The sequence below is a fragment of the Dendropsophus ebraccatus genome, chromosome 1, assembly GCF_027789765.1.
Source record: "Dendropsophus ebraccatus isolate aDenEbr1 chromosome 1, aDenEbr1.pat, whole genome shotgun sequence".
NCBI lineage: Eukaryota > Metazoa > Chordata > Amphibia > Anura > Hylidae > Dendropsophus > Dendropsophus ebraccatus.
This window is the reverse complement of record NC_091454.1, coordinates 209571513-209596227: the sequence shown is the minus strand read 5'-3', so window position 1 is coordinate 209596227 and position 24715 is coordinate 209571513. Positions and strand designations below refer to the sequence as shown.

Sequence of the window (24715 nt, the reverse complement as noted above, 5' to 3'; positions counted from 1 at the left end):
AATTAAAAAGATGGGGATACCTGGCCTAGGATCAATCTTGTCCTCATATACCGACCTTTTTGTTTGGTTGTAGAAGGTGGAGGACTTCTGGCTTTACCTTTCCCAACCTGCAATCCAGCATGACATAGTTCATCAGAAGAGTCCTTGGGGAGTTACTTTAGAAAAACTTTAAAATCAAACAATCAACTATCTATTAGTACATTTATTATTATAAAAAAAAATCTAAGATTTTGAAATACATGAAAAACACATTGCTATATAGACAGGAGTATACAGGTTAAAGACTTATGGGTTTTAGAACAAATTACCGAACACACCATCCTGGAGGTGCATCCAGGGAATGTCCGTTCCTCTCATCTGATGGTGTTCTAGATGTTACTTTCTAGTTACGGGTAAGAGAATGTAGTAGGACATACTAGGAGGTGAAAGATGGTGGAAAGGCAGATGATGTCACCGTGGACCCTGTGTTGTCTGTCTGCATTACATGGAGCCACCAATGTGGGCAGCAATGCTTGCCGAGAACATGGGTATCTATCGGTGGGAGTTCTGCCCTTTTTGCAAGGAGTTTCTATACTGACATTGCCTGTGACCGCTATTGTTGAAACCCTAGGAATATAATGACATTTTTCCCAAGAACATGACTGCAATTTTTTTTTTTTTTTTTTAGTTAACTGGAAAAAAAAGGACATTTAGGGCATTTAGAACAAAGCTGTATACAAGCAGTGGACCTTATAGACTATCAGACCATCCAGGCAGAAAAAACATTAACCACAAGTGGTCCAGACAATTTCTAGACATAGAGCAAAACTAATGTATGTAAAATGCACGTATACACGTAGTGTTTATTGGAACATCACATTTTCTTCCACAGGTTTCATTCTAACACTTATTAATATCTAATGTATTGCAGATCTCAGACTTCATGTTTAATGCAATCCGTAAATCTTCAGAGAATATGAAGAAAAGCCTCACCTTGTGGTGTTTCACCTGTTTCTTTTTATCCACACTTCCAAAAAATCAAGGTTTGAAGATTTCCTGTTTTTTTTAAATTTTATTTTATAAACTATGAAGGCGTCTTGTGAACAGAATGTGTTGTTTGTTTGAAGATAACAGTATCTGTAAGATGGAAGCCTGCCACCATCCCTTGTAGTGGCCGGAAAACCCAATAGCCAAGGCTTTCTGTAGACCAGTGCATGGGATAAAAGCCTTCACAATAAATGGCCATAATGCCTTAGGGGGACATTTTGACTAAAAAACAACTTGCACACTTAAAGGAGAAGGAGCTTATGTTGGGGCTCATTACGGGTTTTGCATGGGTGCACAGGGGCTTCAATATATATATTTTTAACCCTATATATATATATATATATATATATATATATATATATATATATTTATTTAACACTAAATATGAGACTATGACTCGCTTGTTCTACCAGCAAAGTCCCCAAAAGAGACCTCAGACTGATCTGTAAAGATCTTAGGAACGGGTTTGGTGGGGACTTTCAACTATGTCTACACAAAACAACTAATTGCACTTCTATAATAACCACAAAGGAGAAAAAGTCAGATATTTAGGTGTGTAAAACCACATCCCAGCATATGTACAGTCATAATCTAAAAGCACATTTACTTGGCAGCAGTTAAGACACATATTAAGGTTTTTTTCTTCATTGATAAAACAGCATTTTCCTGTGATTTGGTGTGACAAACACAATAAAAGCACAAAATAACAGTATAATAATAAAAAAAAAGCCTAAAACCTAATTACACGCAGCTAGAGATAAGGGAACTTGTCAAAAGTTCATTTCGGCAGGTTTGCCAATCTTTAAAGTTTTGGTTCATGCCAAATCAAACTTTACAAGCTGCCCATTATTTTTACATGTCCGCGCTCCACCGGGGTCCCTCTTCCCCGATCCGGTCCCCTTGTCTTCTCCGGTGAAGGCCTGCTAAGCTAATCATGGTGTGACTGGGATGGGAAAGCAGCGCAGCCTGTGATTGGCTGAGCAGGCTATCTCTCTTATTTCTAGAGTGATAGCCCGCTCAACCAATCGCAAGCCGCGGTGCTGTCCTGTTCCAGTCAGCCTGTGATTGTCTGAGCGGGCTCTCACCCAGGAAAACGACAGGAGGGGACCAGAGATCTACAAGAAGACACAGGGGGAGCACAGACAGGTGAAAATAACTTTTTTTTTTTTCAGATGTGCGTCCGCTCTTCCCGAACCTGTTTGAACTTTCCAAAAGGTTCAGAGGGAATGTTGGTTTGGGCGTCTCGGCTCGCTCATCTCTACACACAACCATTTAAAAAATAATGTTACTGAGATTGTTGGACATGAACTAAAGAGGTCCATGGTCTATACCTTACTAGAGAACACTGGCTCATCTCACTCTCAGTTGTCCATCACAAAGTAAGTTGTGACTATATATGATAAAAGCTATTTATGGTGAAATGAATTCAAGAACAATCGGTTTTAGATCACGATGAAAGTGTCAAGGAGTTGTCACCGAGCCAGAATGGTGCCGGAAGTCCAGCACCGTCAACTGTAAAGTGGTGGCAAAGGTTACTGCAGCTCAGCATGCATTCAGTTCAATAGGAGCTGAGCAGTAACAGTCACCCACATCACCAGATGGCCTATCTTGTCGATAGGCCATCTATCTTATAAACCCGGACAACCTATTTAAGGTCCATATGATCAGCCTAAATCAATAAGGCTGCCATATACTTCAGCAAACAATTATCTCACCTGTCCTCCCCATACATAGGAACGTTCGGCATGGCTGAGTGTTTATGTGTTCTCCTTGGGGAGGGGAAGGGCAAACAAAAGCCATACTACTATTTCTCCAAGAAGAAAAGGGTGAATTTCCATCTTGTTTGACCCTCATCTCCACCGACATCTGTCAGTGGAGTGTTGGGAGAGGCCCATACACTTTTACATTGATGGCCGAACCCACCACAAGCAGCAGGTACGGTAGACAAAATTATAGTCCATGGGAACCTTTAGAGGCAACTTTAAAACAACCGTACCAGAAAAACAAGAGTACAAAGCCAATGGCCACTAAACTTTGGGTATTAGGAACATAAACCAGTCGACATGAACAATTGAAGCTCCAAGTTACAAGACGCCTACATGAAACAATAGCACATTGGCGCAACAAGGGAACCTTTCTTTTGGCATGGGAGGGCATCACAAGTCATTTTAGTCCTCTGTGTCTGGTGTTGCAGCTCTGTTAATATGGATGAAGATGAAGATGCATATCAGACCCAACCATAGGGACGGGCCCATCACAGGTTTTTTTTAAAACACCCCAGCAGATCTTCATTTCTAATCTTAGACAACTCAACCCCTTGTGTGTTAAAAGTGCAAAAAAATGACATCCTAACTATATCTTATGTCTTATCTGTGTCTGAAGGTTTCCTGTTTGAAACTCTTAAGTAACTATGCCCTCATGGCACTTCTTCACTACTTCTTACTTTGTGGTCTGTATTATTATAGGCCCTATACCCTATAACATTTATATTACTGGTGTCTTCTCATGTAGCAGATGAACCATTGGCCTTCCTTAGGCTTCAGTGCATAGATGTGGCTGCCACCTCTTCACTAATACTTTCTTTTCTGTCATTGATCGAATATTGATATTATATCCCTGCAATACTATATCAATGTCTGTGCTGAGAAAACCATAGGCTATGTTCACACAACAACAAAAATAGAGAGAAGGCGGACGATTTTGATGTTTAAAATAACGTCCGTTTTTGCCGCGATTTAACTGACTGCAATGGCAATACATTGAAGTCAATGGAAAGACAGACGCCCAATGCGCACAATGTATTGAATAAAGGGCGTTTTTACCACGGACGTCAAAATAATGAACATGATCATTCTTTTCGCACGTCTTTTGCAAACAGCTGACATTTTTTATTAGTAGTTCACACAGTTTTTTCTGTCAGCGTTCTTTCTCCGTTTTTACTATTAAATTCAATGGACTTTTCAATTAAGCCGCACCCAAAGGCCAATTAGTAACCCCAAACTAGAATAATGTACAAACACCAGGGAAGGCCAGGCTGCTAAATGACGTCCGTTATTTTAGACTCAAAATGACGGACATAGTTTTAAACGGAACTGAAAAAACGTTGTGTGAACATAGCCATATACTGTATACAGATTTTATATGCTGTTCCTACCCATTATTTTCTACCCAGGATCCAAGCTAAAGGAGAGTCTGAACTGTGTCCTGGAGTATTCAGAAAACATTGTAACCTGCTCATGGTCGGAAAGCCGGATTTCCAGAAAGTTTCTAAACATGAGTCTGATGGAAATAAAGGAACGAGCCAGAATGTAAGTCATGTCCTTCTCTACTTTATGTTGTCAATAATAATTCCAAAGTATGATGGAGAAGACATTACCCCGGAGATGAATGTAGAATGTTTATTACACTGGCACCACATAGAGTACAATCCCGCTATAGAACTGATATTAATATAGAGCTGAAGTGATTACAGTGCAGTTACATTCAGTGACTCATAAGTGACATCTTCACTTATCAAAGTCATTTATTTTCCTTTCCTGGCCTTTCTGGACTAGACTACCATATTTTTTCCCCAGCTATGTCTTGACTTTGTAGATTTTGCTGCACCACATAGTAATAGTGTCTCCCAGAAATAGTGTCTCCTTAGATCCCCCTATAGTAGTAGAGTCTGAGTTTGTGTCCTGCTCAGTCCAGGTACCCAATCTGGATTATACCATAGCACTGTTGCCCCCTTAATTCCTGTCACAGTAATAGTGCACCCAAATACTTTAAATGTATATCCCTATATTAGTGCCAGTTGATGTCCTACATACAGTAATTGTGCCTCCACTTAGTATCAGTGCCTCTTTAGTACCCTCAGTTAGGGATCACATTCAGCACATAGTGCACATCACTGAGCAATAATGGATATTAGTGCCCAAATGCAAGAATGCATTATTGCCCCCCAATCAGTGTGACCAACACTTGGCTCAGTGCCAGTGATGATGGGATCTGCTGTGTCTTCAGCCCTACAACACATAAGAAACTAGAATGGGATCCCTAGACAGGACCAGGTCAGTGTACCTCATTGCCTTATTGTCCTGCATAGGGATCATATTGTGGCATCTAATAGACTGTAGGCCTTAAAGGGAATGTAGACCTTAAAGCCTCATGGACATAGACAACAATAGACAGGCCCTATACCCTTGAGAATAATGTGAAACATTACTGAGCGTGCTCTGTGACCTGTGAAGAGGTCATTCCATAGGGAGCTGCTATTGTCTCCTCTGTCTACTGGTTTCACACTTAAGTCACACTTATTGGCAAACCTAGTGTCTGTTATGGGGCACATTGAGTAAACATCCACTGTGCAGAGAAGAAATACAGCTCTGTGTTAATGACTGTATTAACAGGGTAGTCCTGCCGGGATCTATTTTTTCACAATCGTTAGGCACCATTAGGAGCCCTGCCCCGCCACAGAGCGCTGTTCTGGCCCGTCCGCTCCATTGATTATCATTAAAAGGAGGGGGCTGGCTTCTGCGATGGGGGGGCAGTGCTCCCAACAGTGCTCCAGAGGATTATACTGCTAACAGCATGGGAATAGCAATAAGGAGGAAGGTAATAGACAATCCTTCCTCCTCGGTGCCCCGTGCGTAGATTCGTCTAATCTGCTGATAGTTCCCCTTTAAGTAAGGAGATAAGATTGTAAACTGGAATAGGTTACAAGAGCATTGCTAAAGACCGGGGTACACAAATTGTCTACAAATGGTAAGAATTCTGGACTGGTAATACTTACTCTAGGACATGGTGTCTTGTTAAAGGGGTTATCCAGGGCTACAAAAACATGGCCACTTTCCCCCCCTCTCTTGTCTCCAGGTCAGGTGCGGTTTGCAATTAAGCTCCATTTACTTCAATGGAACTGAATTTCAAACCCCACCCAATCTGGAGACAAGAGAGGGGAAAAAGTGGCCATGTTTTTGTAGTGCTGGATAACCCCTTTTAGTCCCTCCAAAAGAATGAGCAATCCTAAAAGAGGTGAGGAAGAAGCCATGTGTAACAGCAGTAACAGCAAAGAATCTACATAAGACTCTACAGGAGGCAAAAACCTCAAGTGTCCACTATTAGAAAACCAAAGTCCTGGATTGGTGACAGCACTCAGACGTCAGTTCTGTAGATGAAGATGTTTGATTCCAACATGTGACCTGCGCTGTCTTTATCCAGCCTGTCTAGATATGTCAGGATTTTCTGTATTGCAGTGTGTAGAGTATTCAGGGATTACATTTCTCTATTCCACCTTTACTTTTTATATTTGCAGCCCTATGTGCGAGAAGATGGGACCAGTCAAGCTTACACCAACTCACCTAAACTGGACGTGTCACAGGAATTTTTCTGGGGATGTTCTTTATGGGACAAAACATTTAATATTCCTACCTGACAGAAGTCTGGAGACTCGCCTGAATATGTCTAATGAAGGTTTGTATAAGGGCTACAAAGGATTACAAAGTATTACTTTATTATTACTGAAAACTTTTACAGATACTTTGCTCCTAGTGAACTACATCGTTTTCTGCACACACCCAATTTTTTCTCCTGACTTTGTATATTCATTATCAGTACTAAGCAGACATCTCCGAGCTTCCATCACCCCCTATTAGATAGTGACGTATTATCACACGACTGATGACAGCACATAGTCAGTATCATGGGGAATGCATCCTCATCACCCATTTATACCGTTATATCTTTATTTTATATTTTACAAGAAAATGTGATCATTCACAATGACAGCAACACATCATTCAGCCCATTGGTTTGCCCCCAGCTGCCTACTAATACCTAAGGCCATATGCACATGGCTGTATGCATGTCAGTCCATATAGAGTTAAAAGGGGTATTCTGACAAATATTTAGTTTTTTTTTTTTTTACAATTCTTTAGTAGTAATTGTAATTTATTTTTGTAAATTAACTTGCAGCAATTAAAAGCAACATGGCCCCTCTGCTGCAGAGTAAGGAACTGCAGGGCTGCTCAAGCCCTGTTCCTGGCACAGCTATATTACATACATGCATACATTAGAACAGACAACAGAATAGACAGACTTTGTCGGTCTGTGTCAGTAACACTGCAGCCAAAGCACAATGTACCGGAGTGAGCAGTGATTGACAGTTATTTCCACTTGCTCTGCTACAATGTGCTGCGTCTAGAGCGCTACAGACACAGACAGCTTCCCTAACTGTAATGTCTATTGTAATGCTAACATACATGTAGATATCAGGGGAGGCTCAGTCATTAGAATAGATAGGGGAGGCTCAGTATTTCCACCCTTTAGTAACGCTGCTGAGACCAGGGCTTGAGTAACCCTACAGTTCCCAACACAGCCACTAGGGGCAGGGGGGTGTTGCCCCATATTGCTACCACCAAATGTAAAAATAATACATAATATTACATAATTTACATAAGAAATTATATATATTTTACACCTTGTGTTACATGTCACTAAAGTCAAAGCATTTATTAGAAAACACATATTCATACACAAAACCAGCACACAATCATGTTTATTTTCATACAGTGGACTACACACAGTATTGGTCTCTTCAGGAGGAGGACATGGTTGGGTGATTTGTGGTCAGCCAGGGAAGTTGGACATCTGGAACACCATCATTGCTCTTCTTATCTGTTATTCTCCATATCTACATAGGAGATGAAGCTAAACCCAAAAACTTACACTGTCAAGCGTCTGGTGATGGAATGATACATTGTTCCTGGGAGGTGAGGCAAGAGGTCGCCGACTCTGTAGACTTCACGCTGTATTACTGGAATGACTCTAGAAAGTAAGTTCAAAACCATCCCATGTACTACAGTGATAACATTTCCTGTTTAATCTCAACCATTTCCTGTCATTTCCTGCAAGTCATCCTCTTTAGGGATCAGTCTGACGTAGCCAACATTGCAGTATTAGGCCATGTTCACATGAAGGCCATGTTACTGAAGATCATCCCGGCTGGTACTGCAGCACCGGCCAGATGATCATCATTTCTGGTGAATTTGTGTGCAGGCGCATCCCAAGTCACCGCTGCACACAATGGAGCATGCGGCCGGAGCCGCGCGCTCCATTGTGTGACCTGACATGTTCTGTGCGGCCGCTATTCAACAATGGCGGTGATTTATGCTAAATATATACGTTGTATATATATATATAAAGATGCAGGAGGCTACACCCTCCCGGATATGTACCTATACTATTTGGCAGGCCAGCTGAAGTTGCTCCGTCCCTGGGTGCTGTCCAGGGCCAGCCTTTGGGGTGTGCGAGCTGTGCACTTGCACAGGGCGCCTCACTCCCGGGCAGCTAGGGGGCGCTCTGGCAGACAGAGAGCTGCACTGCACATCTAACTTAGAAATGGAATTTAGATGTGCTGCCTGTCTGCCGGGGCGCCCCCCCCCCGGGGCGCCCCCCCCCGAAGCACGGAGAGAGGGAGAACTGGGACCGAGGAGGAGGCACAGACAGAAGGTGGGAGAGACAGTAGCTGCACGGGGGAGGGCAGACACACAGGAAGTGCTGCAGGAGACACGGCCCTCCGGGAACAGGCAGGTGAGAGCTGTGGTGCCGCTGGTACAGGACACAATCACCAGCACTGAGGAGAGGAGAAGGGCTGTAACCCGGGAATGCTGCTCTTAGCTGGGGGGGAAAGGTGAGCGCTGTGCTTCCTGTACATAAAGAATGACTGCAGCTGTACACACCACACAATGGCATGTATACACTGAGGGGGCAGCCATGGTGTGTGATGAGGAGCCCTGTATACACTGAGGGGGCAGCCATAGTGTGTGATGAGGAGCCCTGTATACACTGAGGAGGCTGCCATAGTGTGATGAGGAGCCCTGTATACACTGAGGAGGCTGCTATAGTGTGTGATGAGGAGCCCTGTATACACTGAGGAGGCTGCCATAGTGTGTGATGAGGAGCCCTGTATACACTGAGGAGGCTGCTATAGTGTGTGATGAGGAGCCCTGTATACACTGAGGAGGCTGCCATAGTGTGTGATGAGGAGCCCTGTATACACTGAGGGGGCAGCCATAGTGTGTGATGAGGAGCCCTGTATACACTGAGGAGGCAGCCATAGTGTGTGATGAGGAGCCCTGTATACACTGAGGAGGCTGCTATAGTGTGTGATGAGGAGCCCTAGTGTGTGTGTACATAGCTCTGTCATGTCTGTTTGTGTGTGTGTGTGTGTGTACATAGCTCTGTCATGTGTGTGTGTGTGTGTGTGTGTACATAGCTGTCATGTGTCTGTGTGTGTGTACATAGCTCTGTCGTGTGTGTGTGTGTGTGTGTATATATAGCTCTGTCATGTGTGTGTGTGTACATAGCTCTGTCATGTGTCTGTGTGTGTGTGTGTATATATATAGCTCTGTCATGTGCGTGTGTGTACATAGCTCTGTCATGCGTCTGTCTGTGTGTGTGTGTACATAGCTCTGTCATGTGTCTGTGTGTGTGTATATAGCTCTGTCATGTGTGTGTACATAGCTGTGTCTGTGTGTGTGTACATAGCTCTGTCATGTGTGTGTGTGTGTGTGTACATAGCTGTCATGTGTCTGTCTGTGTGTGTGTACATAGCTCTGTCGTGTGTGTGTGTGTGTGTGTGTGTATATATAGCTCTGTCATGTGTGTGTGTGTGTACATAGCTCTGTCATGTGTCTGTGTGTGTGTGTGTGTGTGTGTATATATATAGCTCTGTCATGTGCGTGTGTGTACATAGCTCTGTTATGCGTCTGTCTGTGTGTGTGTGTACATAGCTCTGTCATGTGTCTGTGTGTGTGTATATAGCTCTGTCATGTGTGTGTACATAGCTGTGTCTGTGTGTGTGTACATAGCTCTGTCATGTGTGTGTGTGTGTGTGTACATAGCTGTCATGTGTCTGTCTGTGTGTGTGTACATAGCTCTGTCGTGTGTGTGTGTGTGTGTGTATATATAGCTCTGTCATGTGTGTGTGTGTGTACATAGCTCTGTCATGTGTCTGTGTGTGTGTGTGTGTGTGTGTATATATATAGCTCTGTCATGTGCGTGTGTGTACATAGCTCTGTTATGCGTCTGTCTGTGTGTGTGTGTACATAGCTCTGTCATGTGTCTGTGTGTGTGTATATAGCTCTGTCATGTGTGTGTGTACATAGCTCTGTCATGTGTCTGCCTGTGTGTGTGTGTGTGTGTACATAGCTCTGTCATGTGTCTGTGTGTGTGTGTACATAGCTCTGTCATGTGTCTGTGTGTGTCTGTGTGTACATAGCTCTGTCGTGTGTGTGTGTCTCTGTCTGAGTGTCTGAGTTTGGGGAGCTGGGTGTGGTAGTTGTGTGGAGGGCTGGGGGTGGTAGTTGTGTGTATGGCTGGGGGGTAGTTTGGTGAATGGTACGGGGGGTAGTTGTGTGTATATGGCTGGTGGGGTAGATGTGTGAATGGTGGAGGGGTAGTTGCATGTATGGCCGGGGGGTAGGGTAGTTGTGTGTATGGCTGAGGGGTAAGGTAGTTGTGTGTTTGGCGGGGGTAGTTATGTGAATGGCTGGGGGTAGTTGTGTGTATGGTCGGGTCATGGGTGTTGTCTGGAGGGCTTGGAGGCTGAAGGAGCTTTATGTTACCATAAAGGGAATGTACCATCAGGCCTGGGCTGAAGCACTGGAGGCGGGCTGACCCACCTGAAGTGGAGGGAAACCCCTGCCCCTCTATGATATGGCTCCATTGATTGTAATGGAGCCATATCATAGAGGGGCGGAGGTTTCCTCCCACTGTGGGCGGGTCAGCCCGCCTCCAGTGCTTCAGCCCAGGCCTGATGGTACATTCCATTTAAAGGTGTGTGTGTTTGCGGGGGGTGGGGTGCTGAAAAAAAGGTTTGCACAGGGCGCCATTTACCCTAAGGCCGGCCCTGGTGCTGTCCAATACATTGCCTAACTCCGAATACCGTCTAGCACACTACCTAGGGATAGGTCATATCCGTTTGTTGCTAGAAGGCTCCTCTGGGGCAAAGAAGCCGTATCTACCCATACATAGACTGCCGAGACAAGTTTTGTTTGCAGTCAAGAAATTGCATGGATTTACTAATGTTATGGCGGATCTCCCCTTATGGGATAATCCTAATTTCCCACACCTCACGGTAGATCTAGAACCAGCCTTTCGGCGTTTGCATGGCATAACATCTTTGCATGATATATATGTCTCTGGCACTTTGAAAACCTTTGTCCAATTGCAGGAAGACAATCACTTACCTAGAAACTCTCAGTTCCGATACTTTCAAATTCGCCATGCTCTCACTGCACAGTTTTCCTCGCTGAACCCACCCATCTCAGACTACCCTCTGATAGGGGTCTTGCGGTCTCAAGGCCCGAGAGGCCTCATCTCCTCTTTATACACTCACCTTATTCACTTGAAGATTTCTAGTTCCCCTCTGCCATCAGAAGCTTATTGGAAAACCTGTATACCCACGCTAACAGATGATGACTGGCAAGAAATACTCTGTTCCCACACATTGGCATCCTCTGCAGCCAATAATAAGATGACCCAAATGTTTATCATACATAGCTGCTATCTTACTCCAATTAGATTATGTCGCATGGGGCGGCTGCCCACAGATGAATGTGATAGATGTCGTAGACCTCAGGCTGATTTCTGGCACCTGATGTGGCAGTGCTCCCATGTGTCATCATTCTGGCAGGAGGTCACAGCTATGTTAACAGAAAGTACTGTCAAAGCCAGTGCCCTTAGCACCCCTTGTTTGCCTATTTGGTGTACTGGCAGAGGAGGAATGGATGCACCATGAGCGGATTTTCTTAAGAGAGGCCCTATTTATGGCCCGTAAGGTAATTGCTTTGCGTTGGATAGATCCGAGACCCCCCACTCTCTCTAAATAGAAAAAAATGGTCAACACTGTGCTCCCATTCTTCCAAATAATATATATGTGAGGCGAGGACACCCTAACAAATTTAGGAAGGTATGGGGAGCATGGTGCGCCTCCCAACAGGCGGCGTACACAACCTCCAATTTCAGGACACTGAGGGACGCCCTAGAGTCTCACTTGGTTGCGTAAACGTGTACTCGATTTCACTTTATGTTTAGTCGTTCTACTTTTGTTCAGTTAAGCAATAAGTTGGTTCGCTGTATATTTTTGTTTATTTTCTTTGTGTTGAGGAAGTGCATCATTTGTGTACCTCTGCTGTGACAGTAATTTTTATTCCTCTCTTCACATTTTCAATAAAACGAATAAAAAAAAAATAAAAAAAAAAATATATATATATATATATATATATATATATACGTTGTATGAACATGGCCTTATAATTCCCTATACAGTTCAGTATGCCCAGAAAATACAGGGTCTGTGCTCCCGGGTCCAGGAGCAGGACTTGCAGGAAAGGGTAAGTATCCGCGGCTGCACCTGGGGGTTGGGCAGGCTCTGTGCCCGCGTCCTGGGTGACAGGTTCCCTTTAAGCCCATCTCACACATAGGGTAAATCGGTGAAAGACTGTTTACACGAAGCAATCTGCGAATTTTTAGCGAACGACCAACGACGATTTGAGAACATGTTGAAAGATCAAAATGAACGATTTCTCGCTCTTCGCTTGATCGTTCGCTGTGTTTACACGAGCCAACTATCACTCAAATGCGATCGTTATCGCTAAAAATTCGAACGATAATCGTTCCGTGTAAACGCAGCATAAGTAATAGTAATAGTAGTTAATACTGATTGGGCCATCTAATACAGCCCTTAGTGTGAACTGCTGCATTTTTGTGGCTTATAGAGCAGGAGTGTGGAGAGAGTTCTCCTAATTCTCTAATATGGAATACAGAATGGAGCTGGAATAGGAACTCCTACAAACAATATATATTGTATGTGATCAGATATTTCCCATGAGATTAAACTGAAACTCTGCATTTTCTTCAGAGAGGAAGCTTGCCAGCCAAGATGTTGGCAGGAGAACACTATCTATCTTTCCTGTACCTGCAAATTCACAGCCGGACACCATGATAATCCCATTCAGTTTCACAATATCAGCGTGCGACCAACAGAATCGGAAAGCTCATTTATAACCCTTGAAATCTGCAAACACAGTAAGTTATGGTGTCACTTTGCTGAGTTATTTCAATGACTTATTGAATACATTGTAGTTATAATGGGAGACGTTGCTACAGGTGGTGTTGAGGTCCGGGGGGGGGGGTGTCTATCCTTAGGGCCCAATTACATGGGGCGATAACTGGCCGAATCAGGCTGATTATCGCTCAGTGTACTAGAGACAACAATCAGCGGATGATTAAGTCTTTAGGTCCGGGCGTAAAATCATTGGCCGCCGACCGTGCATCGCTATGTGCAATTGCGTTGCATGGTTGATGACTAATCATTGAACACACTGTTATACATTACCTCTCCATGTTCTCTGGCAGTGGCAGGCCCGACCAGTGATTGGCTGAGTGACCTGTCAGCTCAGACTGGCCGCTCTGAAGCTACAGCCGCCGGGAAGCGAGCGGAGGGCAGGAGAAGACCAGGAGAGGTAATGCATTACAGCTTAGGGCAAGGGCTGCACGGATATCGTTAAGGATCTAAAGGGAACTTATCACCATAAAATGCAGTGTATGTTAGGGCCACGGCGGCGTCCCGTGCTCCGGACCGCCGCCGCACCCTCTCTCCCACTTCTGCAGCAGCCGGTGTCCATATGCAGGGACCCGGCGCTGCTGTTGCTTCGGCTCCGGGGGGCGCCTTACCTCACCGCGCTCCTGTCCGTCGCTGTGCTGGCCGTCGCGTGCTTCCCCGCCTCCTAGGGCGCGCGCGCGCAGGCTGTCTCAGATTTAAAGGGGCAGTGCGCTCCTAATTGGCTGAATGTTAATAACTCCCCTATAAGTTCCAGCCCTGCCCCCTTCCAGGTGTTGGAGCCTCTACATGCTTCCCGCTACCTGGTCCCTAGTCCTTGTTCCTGATTCCTGTCCGCTACCTGGTCCCTAGTCCTTGTTCCTGGTTCCTGCTCCTCTGTTACACGATTGCTCCTGTGTTCCGCCTGTCACCCGCGGTTACGCTTACAGGCCTCTGACAGCACCATCTCCTGCCTACTGCTCCTGCCACGCCTCGCCTGCCGTCACTAGCAACCAAGCCAGGGGTAGCGACCTGGGGGTCGCCTGCCGCAGCAAGTCCATCCCGCCTTGCGGTGGGCTCTGGTGAGCGGCTCCCTGGTGAGGTTAGTGCCATCGCTAGTGACGGTCCAGTGGATCCACTACTCCAGGCGTTACAGTGTAATCTATCGGCATCACGTTAAAGAGCAGGGAAAGCTGAGCAGATTGACATATATCTTTGTGGGAAACAGTTTAGTATAACTTATAACATATTCAATAAAATCCCTGCTCCTTCTAATCTTCGGAGTCTTTGGGATGGTGTCCCTCAATGATAGGATCACCCAATGGGCTCCTTAAAGGGGTAGTGAGGTGCTAAACAATTATTCACTAAATAACACAGATTACAAAGTTATACAACTTTGTAATGTATGTTATGTTAGTGAATCGCCCAATTCCCCGTGTTTCCCCCCACCCACACCAGACCCGGAAGTGTAGTGCTCTATACATACCGCTTTTTGCCGACCCCCGTCCGCCATCTTGTGCCCATGATGTCATCTGCCATTATGCCAATGATGTCAACTGCTCCAACCGTCCCTAATGCCGTCCGCCCTCTGCCGCGTCATCAGCTACTCAGCCACGATTGGCGGCCGGCACTAGGGATGGTCGGAGCAGTTCGGCCGTCCGTCCGAAGATGACATCATTGGCACAAGATGGCGGACTGGGGTCGGCAAGAAGCAGGTATGTATAGAGCACTACACTTCCAGGTCTGGTGTGGGTGGGGGGAAACACGGGGAATTGGGCGATTCACTAACATAACATACATTACAAAGTTGTATAACTTTGTAATGTGTGTTATTTAGTGAATAATTGTTTAGCGCCGCTCTACCCCTCTAACATGGAAAGATCAGATTTCCATTAGTAGGTGGCAAGTAGGTGAATCCTTTCCTGTAAAGCCATATATCAAGCTGCTCAACTCTTTCTGCTTCATAACAAGACGTCGATAGATTGGATAACATTTTCATGGTGACAGGTTCCCTTTAACCAATTATCAGAGTTAAATGCTGATCAGATTGATGCTGTTTTTTATTATGTTGTCTTTATCTCTGATGAGGGATATGTGCATAAAGGTGTAAGACAGAGACAGGGAACCTTTGGCCCTCCAGCTTCGCTTTGGCTGTCCAGACATGATGGGAATTGTGGTTTTGCAACAGCTGGAGGGCCGAAGGTTCCCCATCCCTGGTGTAAGGCCTTATTCACACATCGTAAAACTGTACGTGGTCACAGATCCGCGCCCACAGACAATTTTAGTTTCCATTAAATCCTATGTGTGCATTTATACCATCCGTGCTGTGATCCTTACCGCTCCTGTCTCTCCCCGCTCCTGTCACCACTCCCATCTCCCCCGCTCCTCTCACCACTCCCCCGCTCCGGTCACCACTCCTATCTCTCCCTGCTCCTGTCACCACTCCTATCCCTCCCTGTCCTGCCACCACTCCTATCTCTCCATGCTCCTGTCACCACTCCTATCTCTCCCTGCTCCTGTCACCACTCCTATCTCTCCCTGCTCCTGTCACCACTCCTATCCCTCCCTGCTCCTGTCACCACTCCTATCTCTCCCTGCTCCTGTCACCACTCCTATCTCTCCCTGCTCCTGTCACTGCTCCTATCTCTCCCTGCTCCTATCACCCGTTCCCACCTCCCCCACTCCTGTCACTGCTCCTGTCTCCCTTCCACTCCGCCCCCCGGACAACACAAACAACTCCCGACCCCCAACCCAGCACATCCAAACAAATTCAATCAACAGACTGTTTTTCACGGATCATGTAGCGGACAAAATCACGGTCCTTGAAAAACACTGGACATGTGAATGAGGCTTAAGATGTCTCCAAGAAGGACTAACCGCTATCAACATCTTCAGATTGTAAACATATATTTTGTAGCAGCCTATATATATATATATATATATATATATATATAAACAAGTAGATAACCGCAGCACTCAGAGTAGAATCGCTGACCGCTTGGCACCCACCTTCTTTATCATTGAGGAGTGCTGCAGGACTTTCTTAGTTACTATATATATATATATATATATATATATATATATATATACACCTACATTTCCTCTTATCCCTCAGTTAAGCTGCTGCCCAGGATTCTCACCATCGAAGAAAAAACGAAAGGAGAAACTTTTCTTGTCAGATGGGAAAAAGCACAAAGTGAAATGAAAAACTTTAGATATTACTATCAGCTTTGTTACTGGCGAGAGATTGATGTGAAGCCAAATGAGGTTGGTGCTACAGAATAAAGTAAGAAGCACGTATGAAATTATTATTTTAAGATGGTGTGACCAAAACCCCTTGTACCTTCCCGATGTTGTATCGTCTATCTGTAATGTCTCAAAGGGTTGACTACGAAAATTATGGTTAGATGTTCCATGTGCCTTTATGCTATATTATTATTTTAGGTTGGTTTGTGCTGTAAAACACAATTAAAGGGTTACTCCATAAAAAAAATTTATTCATATCAACTGGTGCCAGAAATTTGTAATTTACTTCTATTAAAAAAATCTCTTCCAGTACTTATCAGCTGTTGTATGTCCTGCAAGAAGGGATGTATGCTTTCCAGTCTGACACAGTGCTCTCTGCTGCCACCTCTATCCAGGTCAGGAACTGTCCAGAGCAGAAGAGGTTTTCTATAGCAGTGCTTCTCAATTCCAGTCCTCAGGCCTCACCAACAGGTCATGTTTTGAGGATATCCCATACAAAGGAGACCTGTGATAATACCTGATGGACTGAGTATAATTATATCACCTGTGACATACTAAGGAAATCCTCAAAACATGGCCTGTTGGTGAGGCCTGAGGACTGGAATTGAGAAGCACTGTTCTATAGGGATTTGCTGCTGCTCTGGACAGTTCCTGACATGGACAGAGGTGGCAGCAGAGAGCACTGTGTCACTGGAAAGACTCCCTGCAGCTGGGATTTGCCAGGACTTATTGAAGTAATTGTGAGTGAGTTACCATTTTGGAAGTTAACCTTGTCTATGACTTTATTCGCACACACTTTCAAGGGTACCTGCACATCATAAAGGGAATGATCCGGGGGGACTACTGCCAGCATACTTTGAATAATTGGAAAACAGCTACAAAAATAGGCCCTCCTCAAACCGCATATGGTGAAGTGCAGTCATATACTGTATATATGCCAAAATGGTGGCCAAAGAAGGGCATTTTCTAAGGCAAGCTTCTGAAACCTCCATTCATATCAGCTCAATAGTACTCACTGGCTCGATACTTGCATCCAAGTATTCAGGACCACCTTTGGCAGGAAAGGTCTAATTCCAAATAACCTGTTATTTAATATTAAAATGGTCCATTATCTCTCTACACATTAGCAAAAAAATTCTAACCAAGAAAATCTCTGATCACTAACAGGAGTCACCTGAGTGCCCAGGTATAGCCAGAGAACTGTCACCGAACGATGAACCTACTGTACGCCTCATACTGGGGACGCACCTACAGCCTCGTAGTAACTACTCTGTGAAGGTACGAGTGCGATTAGGTGAGGAAGATCCCGACCACTGCTATAAAGGGCCCTGGAGCGAATGGAGCAACGTGCAAACACTTCACACCAAATCAGGTTGGCTTTAAATTGTTACTGTTTTTAAAATACATTTTTCCATCAACAACCTGGAATATAAGTCACCTGAGAAAATTAAATGCAGTCCAAATGGTATCATATGTATCATATCACCATTAGCCTAAAGGTGGCTACACTTCAATAATGATTAATCAGCTGACAATTAAGGCCCTATAATGCTGCGTTTACACAAAGCGATAATTCGCCCGATCGATCGCTTAACGATTTTGAAGCAACAATTTGGTTTGTGTAACGATCAGCATTTAGACAAATAAATCATTAGAAAAATCATAAGAAAAATCGTTATTGAGATCGTTTGCAAGATCGATTAAGCCCATCTCACATGTAGGGTGAATCTTTGAAAGACTGTTTACATGAAGCGATCTGCGAATTTTTAGCAAACGACGAATGACGATTTGAGAAGATGTTGAAAGATCAAAATGAACGATTTCTCGCTCGTCGCTTGATTGTTCGCTGTGTTTACACGGAGCGATTATCGCTCAAACACGATTGTTATTGTGAAAATTCGAACGATAATCTTTCCGTGTAAACGCAGCATTACACAAAGCGATTATTGGCCGTATTTGGCCGATTATCGGCCAATACGGCCGATAATCGCTTTGTGTAATAAAAGGCAAAGATCAGCTGACATGGACGATCATCATTGTCTTTCAACATGTTAATAGAGCAACGATGCAGACTCTATCAGACTCGATGCAGACACTATCTTCTATGGGCTGCCTGGACGATTAAACGATCGCCCGGGCAGCCCCCCTGTAGTAGTGCTGGCAGCAAGTGGGGAAAGAGGAGCGAGCACAGGCCTGACAGATCGGCGCTCGCTTGCTTCTCTGAATCGGCCTGGGTAATAGGACCTTTACCTCCCCCATCTTCCTCATACACATGAATATCTGGCACGCCCAAACGTTCTTGTGTTCACTATGAGGAGGGGTAAGCAGCCAGACAGCACTGGCTTATCTCTCTGAGAACAAAAGGGTCAGGCATTGAAAACCCATCAAACCCAGCCCTTCTCTCCACCCATATGATCTGTCAGTGGAGAGCAAGGAGGCCCCATATACCTCCTTCTTCCTACAGCAGAAAATTTGGCCCTTTGCTATGATTGCTTTTGTGGTTGCACAAACAATACAATGATCATTTGTTTGGCCCGGCTGGTGACTAATCGCCTCTATGAGCGCTGATCTCACTGATGGTGCTCTTTTGCGGCCATGGCTGCATATTGGATTGTGTAAGAAGACCCTTCTTCTAATATGGCAGCTTCCTTATAGTTGATGTAAAGTCGGGAGACGTGTTTCGCTATGTTATAACTTCTGGAGATGCAGTTTTGGTGATTTTACTTGATTTACTTTCTTCTAGTTTTGAGTATGCTGTTGCTGTGCATTCTGGTACTGTCGGCTGTGGTTGTTCTGGTCATCTGTGCGGTATGCGGATGCAAAGCTTTAGTAAGGTGAGTGGGAGTTTCACTTTTTATATTACGGAATAATTGCCCTTGTCTCGGACATGAATCTGACTAATCCCTTTTCTGCATCAAAAGGAACTCCAGCCAGTCCACAACATATACCATTTTATCAGTCTCTAGACTATACTTTACAATCATGACTTTAAGGGGTTGGCCACTTTATAGTAAAATAGGTCAGTACAAAGTATTAGTAAGTGTGCTCAATGTATATACTGACAGCAGCTCCCTGTGTATCTCATAGAGCTAAAATCAGACTCCCCTTCACCAGGCTGTGGTGCCCTGCTCTGTTTTGTTTCAGTCCACAAAATGGCTGACATGGAGGAGCATGTGACCATGCCCTGTCCCCTGTGTCCTCCATAGACATATATAGGCTGAGTGGTGGACACTGGGGGGCGGGGCCTGGTCACATGCTTCTCCATCTCAGCAATCTTATGGACCAAAACACCACAGAGCAGGGCAGCCCAGCCTGGATGAGGGGGCTCTGATTTTAGCTCTATGAGGTACACAGGGAGCTGCAGTCAGTATATACAGTGAGTACACTTACTAATACTGTACACTGAGCAATTTTACTATAAAGTGGCCAACCCCTTTAAACTGGCCAGGGTCATCCAGCGATCTACATTAAAAATAATAATAATAATAATAATAAGAGTACAGACATCATAATAGAAAATGTTGTGCTCACCATACCCATCCCCCTTAACTGCGGATTCAACGTCACTGGAACGATTTTATCGGCATTATTGTACTCGGTATTGGACTTACCTCCTTTATGCATTTGATAAGGAAATCCCCATGCCAACATTATGTACTAATTGGGAAAACTGGAAACACTGGTAACAGTTAGACTTATGAATTTTAAACTTAACTATTTTCTTGCAAATCAGTTCTATAGATGTGTAATTTTCCTCTTTTTAAAAATCTCTAGTCTTCCAGTACTTATCAGTTGCTGTAGGTCCTGCAGGAAGTGATGTATTCTCTCCAGTCTGACACAGTGCTCTCTGCTGCCACCTCTGTCCATGTCAGGAACTGTCTAGAGCAGTTGTACATAGAAAAACCTCTCCTGTCCTGACATGGACAGAGGTGGCAGCAGAGAGTACTCTGTCAGACCGGGAAGAATACACCGGTTCCTGCAGCACATACAGCAGCTGATAAGTACAGAAAAAAAATGAGTTTTTTTTTTCTTTTTTTTTCTAAAAGTAAATTACAAATCTATTTTTAACAGCATTTAGTTACATGTTTTAACAGCAAGCCTTATTGACATAGACAACAATAGATAGACCCCGTCCCCTTGAGATGAATATAAAACATTACTGAGCATGTTCTGTGACATGTGAAGAGGTAATTCCACAGGAGGCTGCTATTGTCTCCTCTATCTACTGCTGTCACATGACACTGCAGTGCTATACAGATCACTTTACGGCAGCCTTCTTTTAGCCCCAGTGGTGAGAATGAAAACTGCAAGATCTCAGGAATATTTTATAATACAGATAGGAAAATGGGAAATGATAAAAAATGTCACCAAAAATTCTTAAAAAATATGTTTAACATAAAAACATTATTTAACCCCTTAGCGACCCATGACGTATCTGATACGTCATGGTGCCGCGGGGGGTGTTCAGAGCGGGGTCCCGCCGGGACCCCGCTCTGAACGGCGCTGATCCCGGCTGACACGTGCAGCCGGGCAGTGCCTCTGTTAGCCGGCGCGGGTCCCGTTGCCGCGCCGGCTAATTAAGCACTTCAATGCAGCTGTCAAACCCGACAGCTGCATTGAAGTGCTTTATGCACACTATCCCTGGTGTTTAGTGGGTCGGATCTCCGTTCTTCTGCCCGTGCCGGGCCTCAGCGTCGGAATGACGCTGATCCCGGCTCGGCAATAGATTGCTATGGCCTGCAGCAGGCCATAGCAATCTATGACCGATCTGATGGATCTTTGCTGTGTATATACACAGCATTGATCTCTATGAGAGATCAGTGCTGTCTATATACAAGTCCCCCAGGGGGGCTTCTAGTCCATGTAAAAAAAAAAGTAAAAAAGTTTTTTTATTAATAAAAAATCCCCTCCCCTAATAAAAGTCCAAATCACCCCCCTTTTCCCATTTTATAAATATAAATTAATAAATAAACAAATAAATAAACATATTTAGTATCGCCGCACACGTAATCGCCCAAACTATTAATTAATCCCATTCCTGATCTCGCACGTTAAACGGCGTCAGCGCAAAAAAATTCCAAAGTGCAAAATTGCGCATTTTTGGTCGCATCAAATCCAGAAAAAATGTAATAAAAAGTGATCAAAAAGTCGTATATGCCCAATCAAGGTACCGATAGAAAGAACGCATCATGGCGCAAAAAATGACACCTCACACAGCCCTATAGACCAAAGGATAAAAGCGCTATAAGCCTGGGAATGGAGCGATTTTAAGGAACGTATATTTGTTAACAATGGTTTGAATTTTTTACAGGCCATCCGATACAATATAAGTTATACATGTTATATATCATAGTAATCGTAACGACTTGAGGAACATGCATAACAAGTCAGTTTTACCATGGGACGAACGGCGTAAATGCAAAACTCCCCGAAATCAAAACAAATTCGTTTTTTTTTCAATTTGACAGCGCAAATGATTTTTTTCCGGTTTCGCAGCATATGTTATGGAAAAATAATGCCTGTCATTACAAAGTACAATTGGTTTCGCAAAAAATAAGCGCTTATATACGTCTCTAGGTGAAAAAATGCAAGCGCTGTTGACTTTTAAACTTAAAATGGAATAAGCAAAAGCGAAAATTGGCTTTGACCTTAAGGGGTTAAACAATAAATACATTTTCTGATTAAACACTCCCTTTTAGTAAGAAAAATTCTTCTATGTGGTAAGACAGGAGCGGAAACTTGGGTTCACTTTTCTCTAGGCCTCATTCCTAGCCATAGGCATCATACATAACGCTATATTTATTGTAGCGTCATCCTCCATGATACTGTTATTTCATTCCATGTAGCTGGTTGTCTATCACAACACTATTTGCAGTTCTGTTTCGTTCTCTCATTCCATGATAGGTATAAGAAACAACTGGACGATAGGATTCCCAACCCCAGCAAGAGCTCCATTGTTAAAAGCTTACGAAAAACAAAGGTAAGATACAGCATGTGAAGTGTACCCGTCTCTTTAATAATTACTTCTAGATAACCAATATAATGTTAGTAATACTTTTAAAGGGATTTTACAGAATGTGCTGCCATATAATTATAATTGTAATGGAGACAAGATTTCATGATGATTTTCCATGCCATCCAGTAGATTTTCTTTGTTATAATTCTTGTGGTTACAAATCAAGTATCCATTAATAAAATTATCTATGTACAGGACAGGTTAGTGATTCGCTATCTAACTTTACAGAATGGACCAAGTTTCCCAAATGAAGAACATCTTTATGTGGAGCCCTGTAACAAAGTATCAATGTAAGTATGCTATACTGTGCCAGCTTATAATGTTTCAAGTACCCTCCATATTGTATAGGTATAAACTATGGAAGCCATAGAATAATGGTTGCTTTACAGCTGCTGCAGAACTATGCCCCCTCCCCCAATAGGAAGGTATTGTTCATTAGCCACTGCTTGGAGATCTCAGATCTTAAAGGGGTTGTCCAGCAAAAATCTTTTTCTTTGAAATCAACTGGTGTCAGCTATATGGATTTGTAATTTACTTCTATTTAAAAATCACAAGTCTACCAGTACTTATCAGCTGCTGCATGTCCTGCAGGAAGTGGTGTATTCTTTCCAGTCTCTCTGCTGCCACCTCTGTCCATGTCAGGTACTGTCCAAAGCAGGAGAAGTTATTATGGAGGTTTGCTACCGCTCTGGACAGTTCCTATCTTGGAAAGAGGTGGCAGCAGAGAGCACCGTGTCAGACTGGAGAGAATACTCTACTTCCTGCAGGACATACAGCAGCTGATAACAACTGGAAGACTTGAGATTTTTAAACAGAAGTAAATTACAAATCCGTATAACTTTCTGACACCAGTTTATTTGTAAAAAGAAAAAAAAATTATCGCTGGAGTACCCCTGCAGAAATAAAAGTACTGACATGGCAGGCCTGGATGCAACTTCTTAGCAGTCCTCATAGAGCTCCTGTTGCATGTGGTGTAGGCTCCAGAGTGCAAAATTTTACCTGTACCCGTCGCCTTGTATGATTGACAGATGTCGCCAAAGAGTTAAAGGAGAAAAGGGAGATGGATTTTATATTTTTATCAACTTTGGGAAAAGATCAGAAAGGGAGAGGATTTGCATAGGAAAGATTTTATTAGAATTTTTTGAATTCACGTCAAACTCCAATAAAACACCTTGAGGTTCATGTAAATAATCATTTGTTAGCTCTAACTTCTACACATTCTGATATAAGTATGTCGGCCAATGTATTCCAACCTTGGGGGGTCCTTGGAAAACACCACTGTCACTTTTACTTTTCTAAATGAAAATAACTTGAGAAACTACTTATCATCCTATTCCTTACTATCCCTAGGTGGGCACCATCATTAAAAGATACCAGCCACCCTAAAGAAGATGAAGAGCAGACTACCCGGCCAAACAGTGATTTGCTTCAGGATGATGACACCCAGTGTCTATTTCTCTTTAGTATGATAAAAGAAGATTACCCCACAGCTTCTATAGCAGATGGGTACAAACCATTTTCAGAGCTAATCGACGAACAGGAGAACAAGGATATGGAGGAATCTCAGTTTACAGCCTGTGCCTTTGATGGACCTTACCTGTTCTCTTCAAGTAATGTCTGCTGACTAGAGATGAGCGAACCGGGTTCGGGTTGGAGTCCATCCGAACCCGAACGATCGGCATTTGATTAGCTGGGGCTGCTGAACTTGGATAAAGCTCTAAGGTTGTCTGGAAAACATGGATACAGCCAATGACTATATCCATGTTTTCCACATAGCCTTAGGGCTTTATCCAAGTTCAGCAGCCACCGCTAATCAAATGCCGAAAGTTCGGGTTCGGATCGACTCGAACATGCTCGAGGTTCGCTCATCTCTACTGCTGACGAAAGCATTTGAACTCGAATGTCATTTCTGAATGACCTAGGAAATAATTCCTGCAAGTTTTTGAAAGGGACATTATCCAAAGGAATACTAAATGGAAAGTTGTATCCAAAAAATTTACTACAGACTACAAAAGTTCTCCTCAGTCTACCTCTCACACAGTCTGCACTTGGATGTTCCTTTATCTTATCATGGATTGTTTAATTTCCAACAATTGTCAACTGTATGCTACTGGTGGAATGGCCAGCTCTGTAAGTGAGGGCTAGCAACAGGGCTGATGTCAACATCAGGCAAACCTTGACGTATGACATTTGGGTAAGAATGTCCTACACTTTAGATGGGGTGGAGAGGAGGCTCATGAAGACATTGCTCATGGACCAGTGGAAATGTCAGAGAATATGCAGTAAGGTTGGTCCCTTAGAAAACTGGGAATCCTTAGTTACCAACCTCTACAGGAAACCATATT

At 43.8% G+C, this 24715-nt stretch overlaps 1 protein-coding gene across 4 annotated transcripts in view; it reads left to right on the top strand.

The window, feature by feature from the left end:
• Positions 1-24092, top strand: part of LOC138794076 (cytokine receptor common subunit beta-like) — a 39596-nt gene extending 15504 nt beyond the window's left edge. For 2 of the 4 annotated variants that reach the window (XM_069972876.1, XM_069972930.1), the window contains exons 2-12: positions 911-1022; positions 4199-4334; positions 6320-6477; positions 7705-7837; positions 12929-13095; positions 16224-16375; positions 17522-17726; positions 19098-19188; positions 22259-22334; positions 22566-22660; positions 23721-24092. In XM_069972876.1, the coding sequence (XP_069828977.1) occupies positions 923-1022; positions 4199-4334; positions 6320-6477; positions 7705-7837; positions 12929-13095; positions 16224-16375; positions 17522-17726; positions 19098-19188; positions 22259-22334; positions 22566-22660; positions 23721-23994 (1587 nt within the window). In that variant the 5' untranslated portion in view covers positions 911-922 and the 3' untranslated portion in view covers positions 23995-24092. Of the gene's footprint in view, positions 1-910; positions 1023-2330; positions 2406-4198; positions 4335-6319; positions 6478-7704; positions 7838-12928; positions 13096-16223; positions 16376-17521; positions 17727-19097; positions 19189-22258; positions 22335-22565; positions 22661-23720 lie in introns of those variants that run through there. The other 2 variants (XM_069972961.1, XM_069973007.1) reach the window with 2 other exon arrangements.
• The last annotated feature ends 623 nt before the right edge of the window (positions 24093-24715 follow it).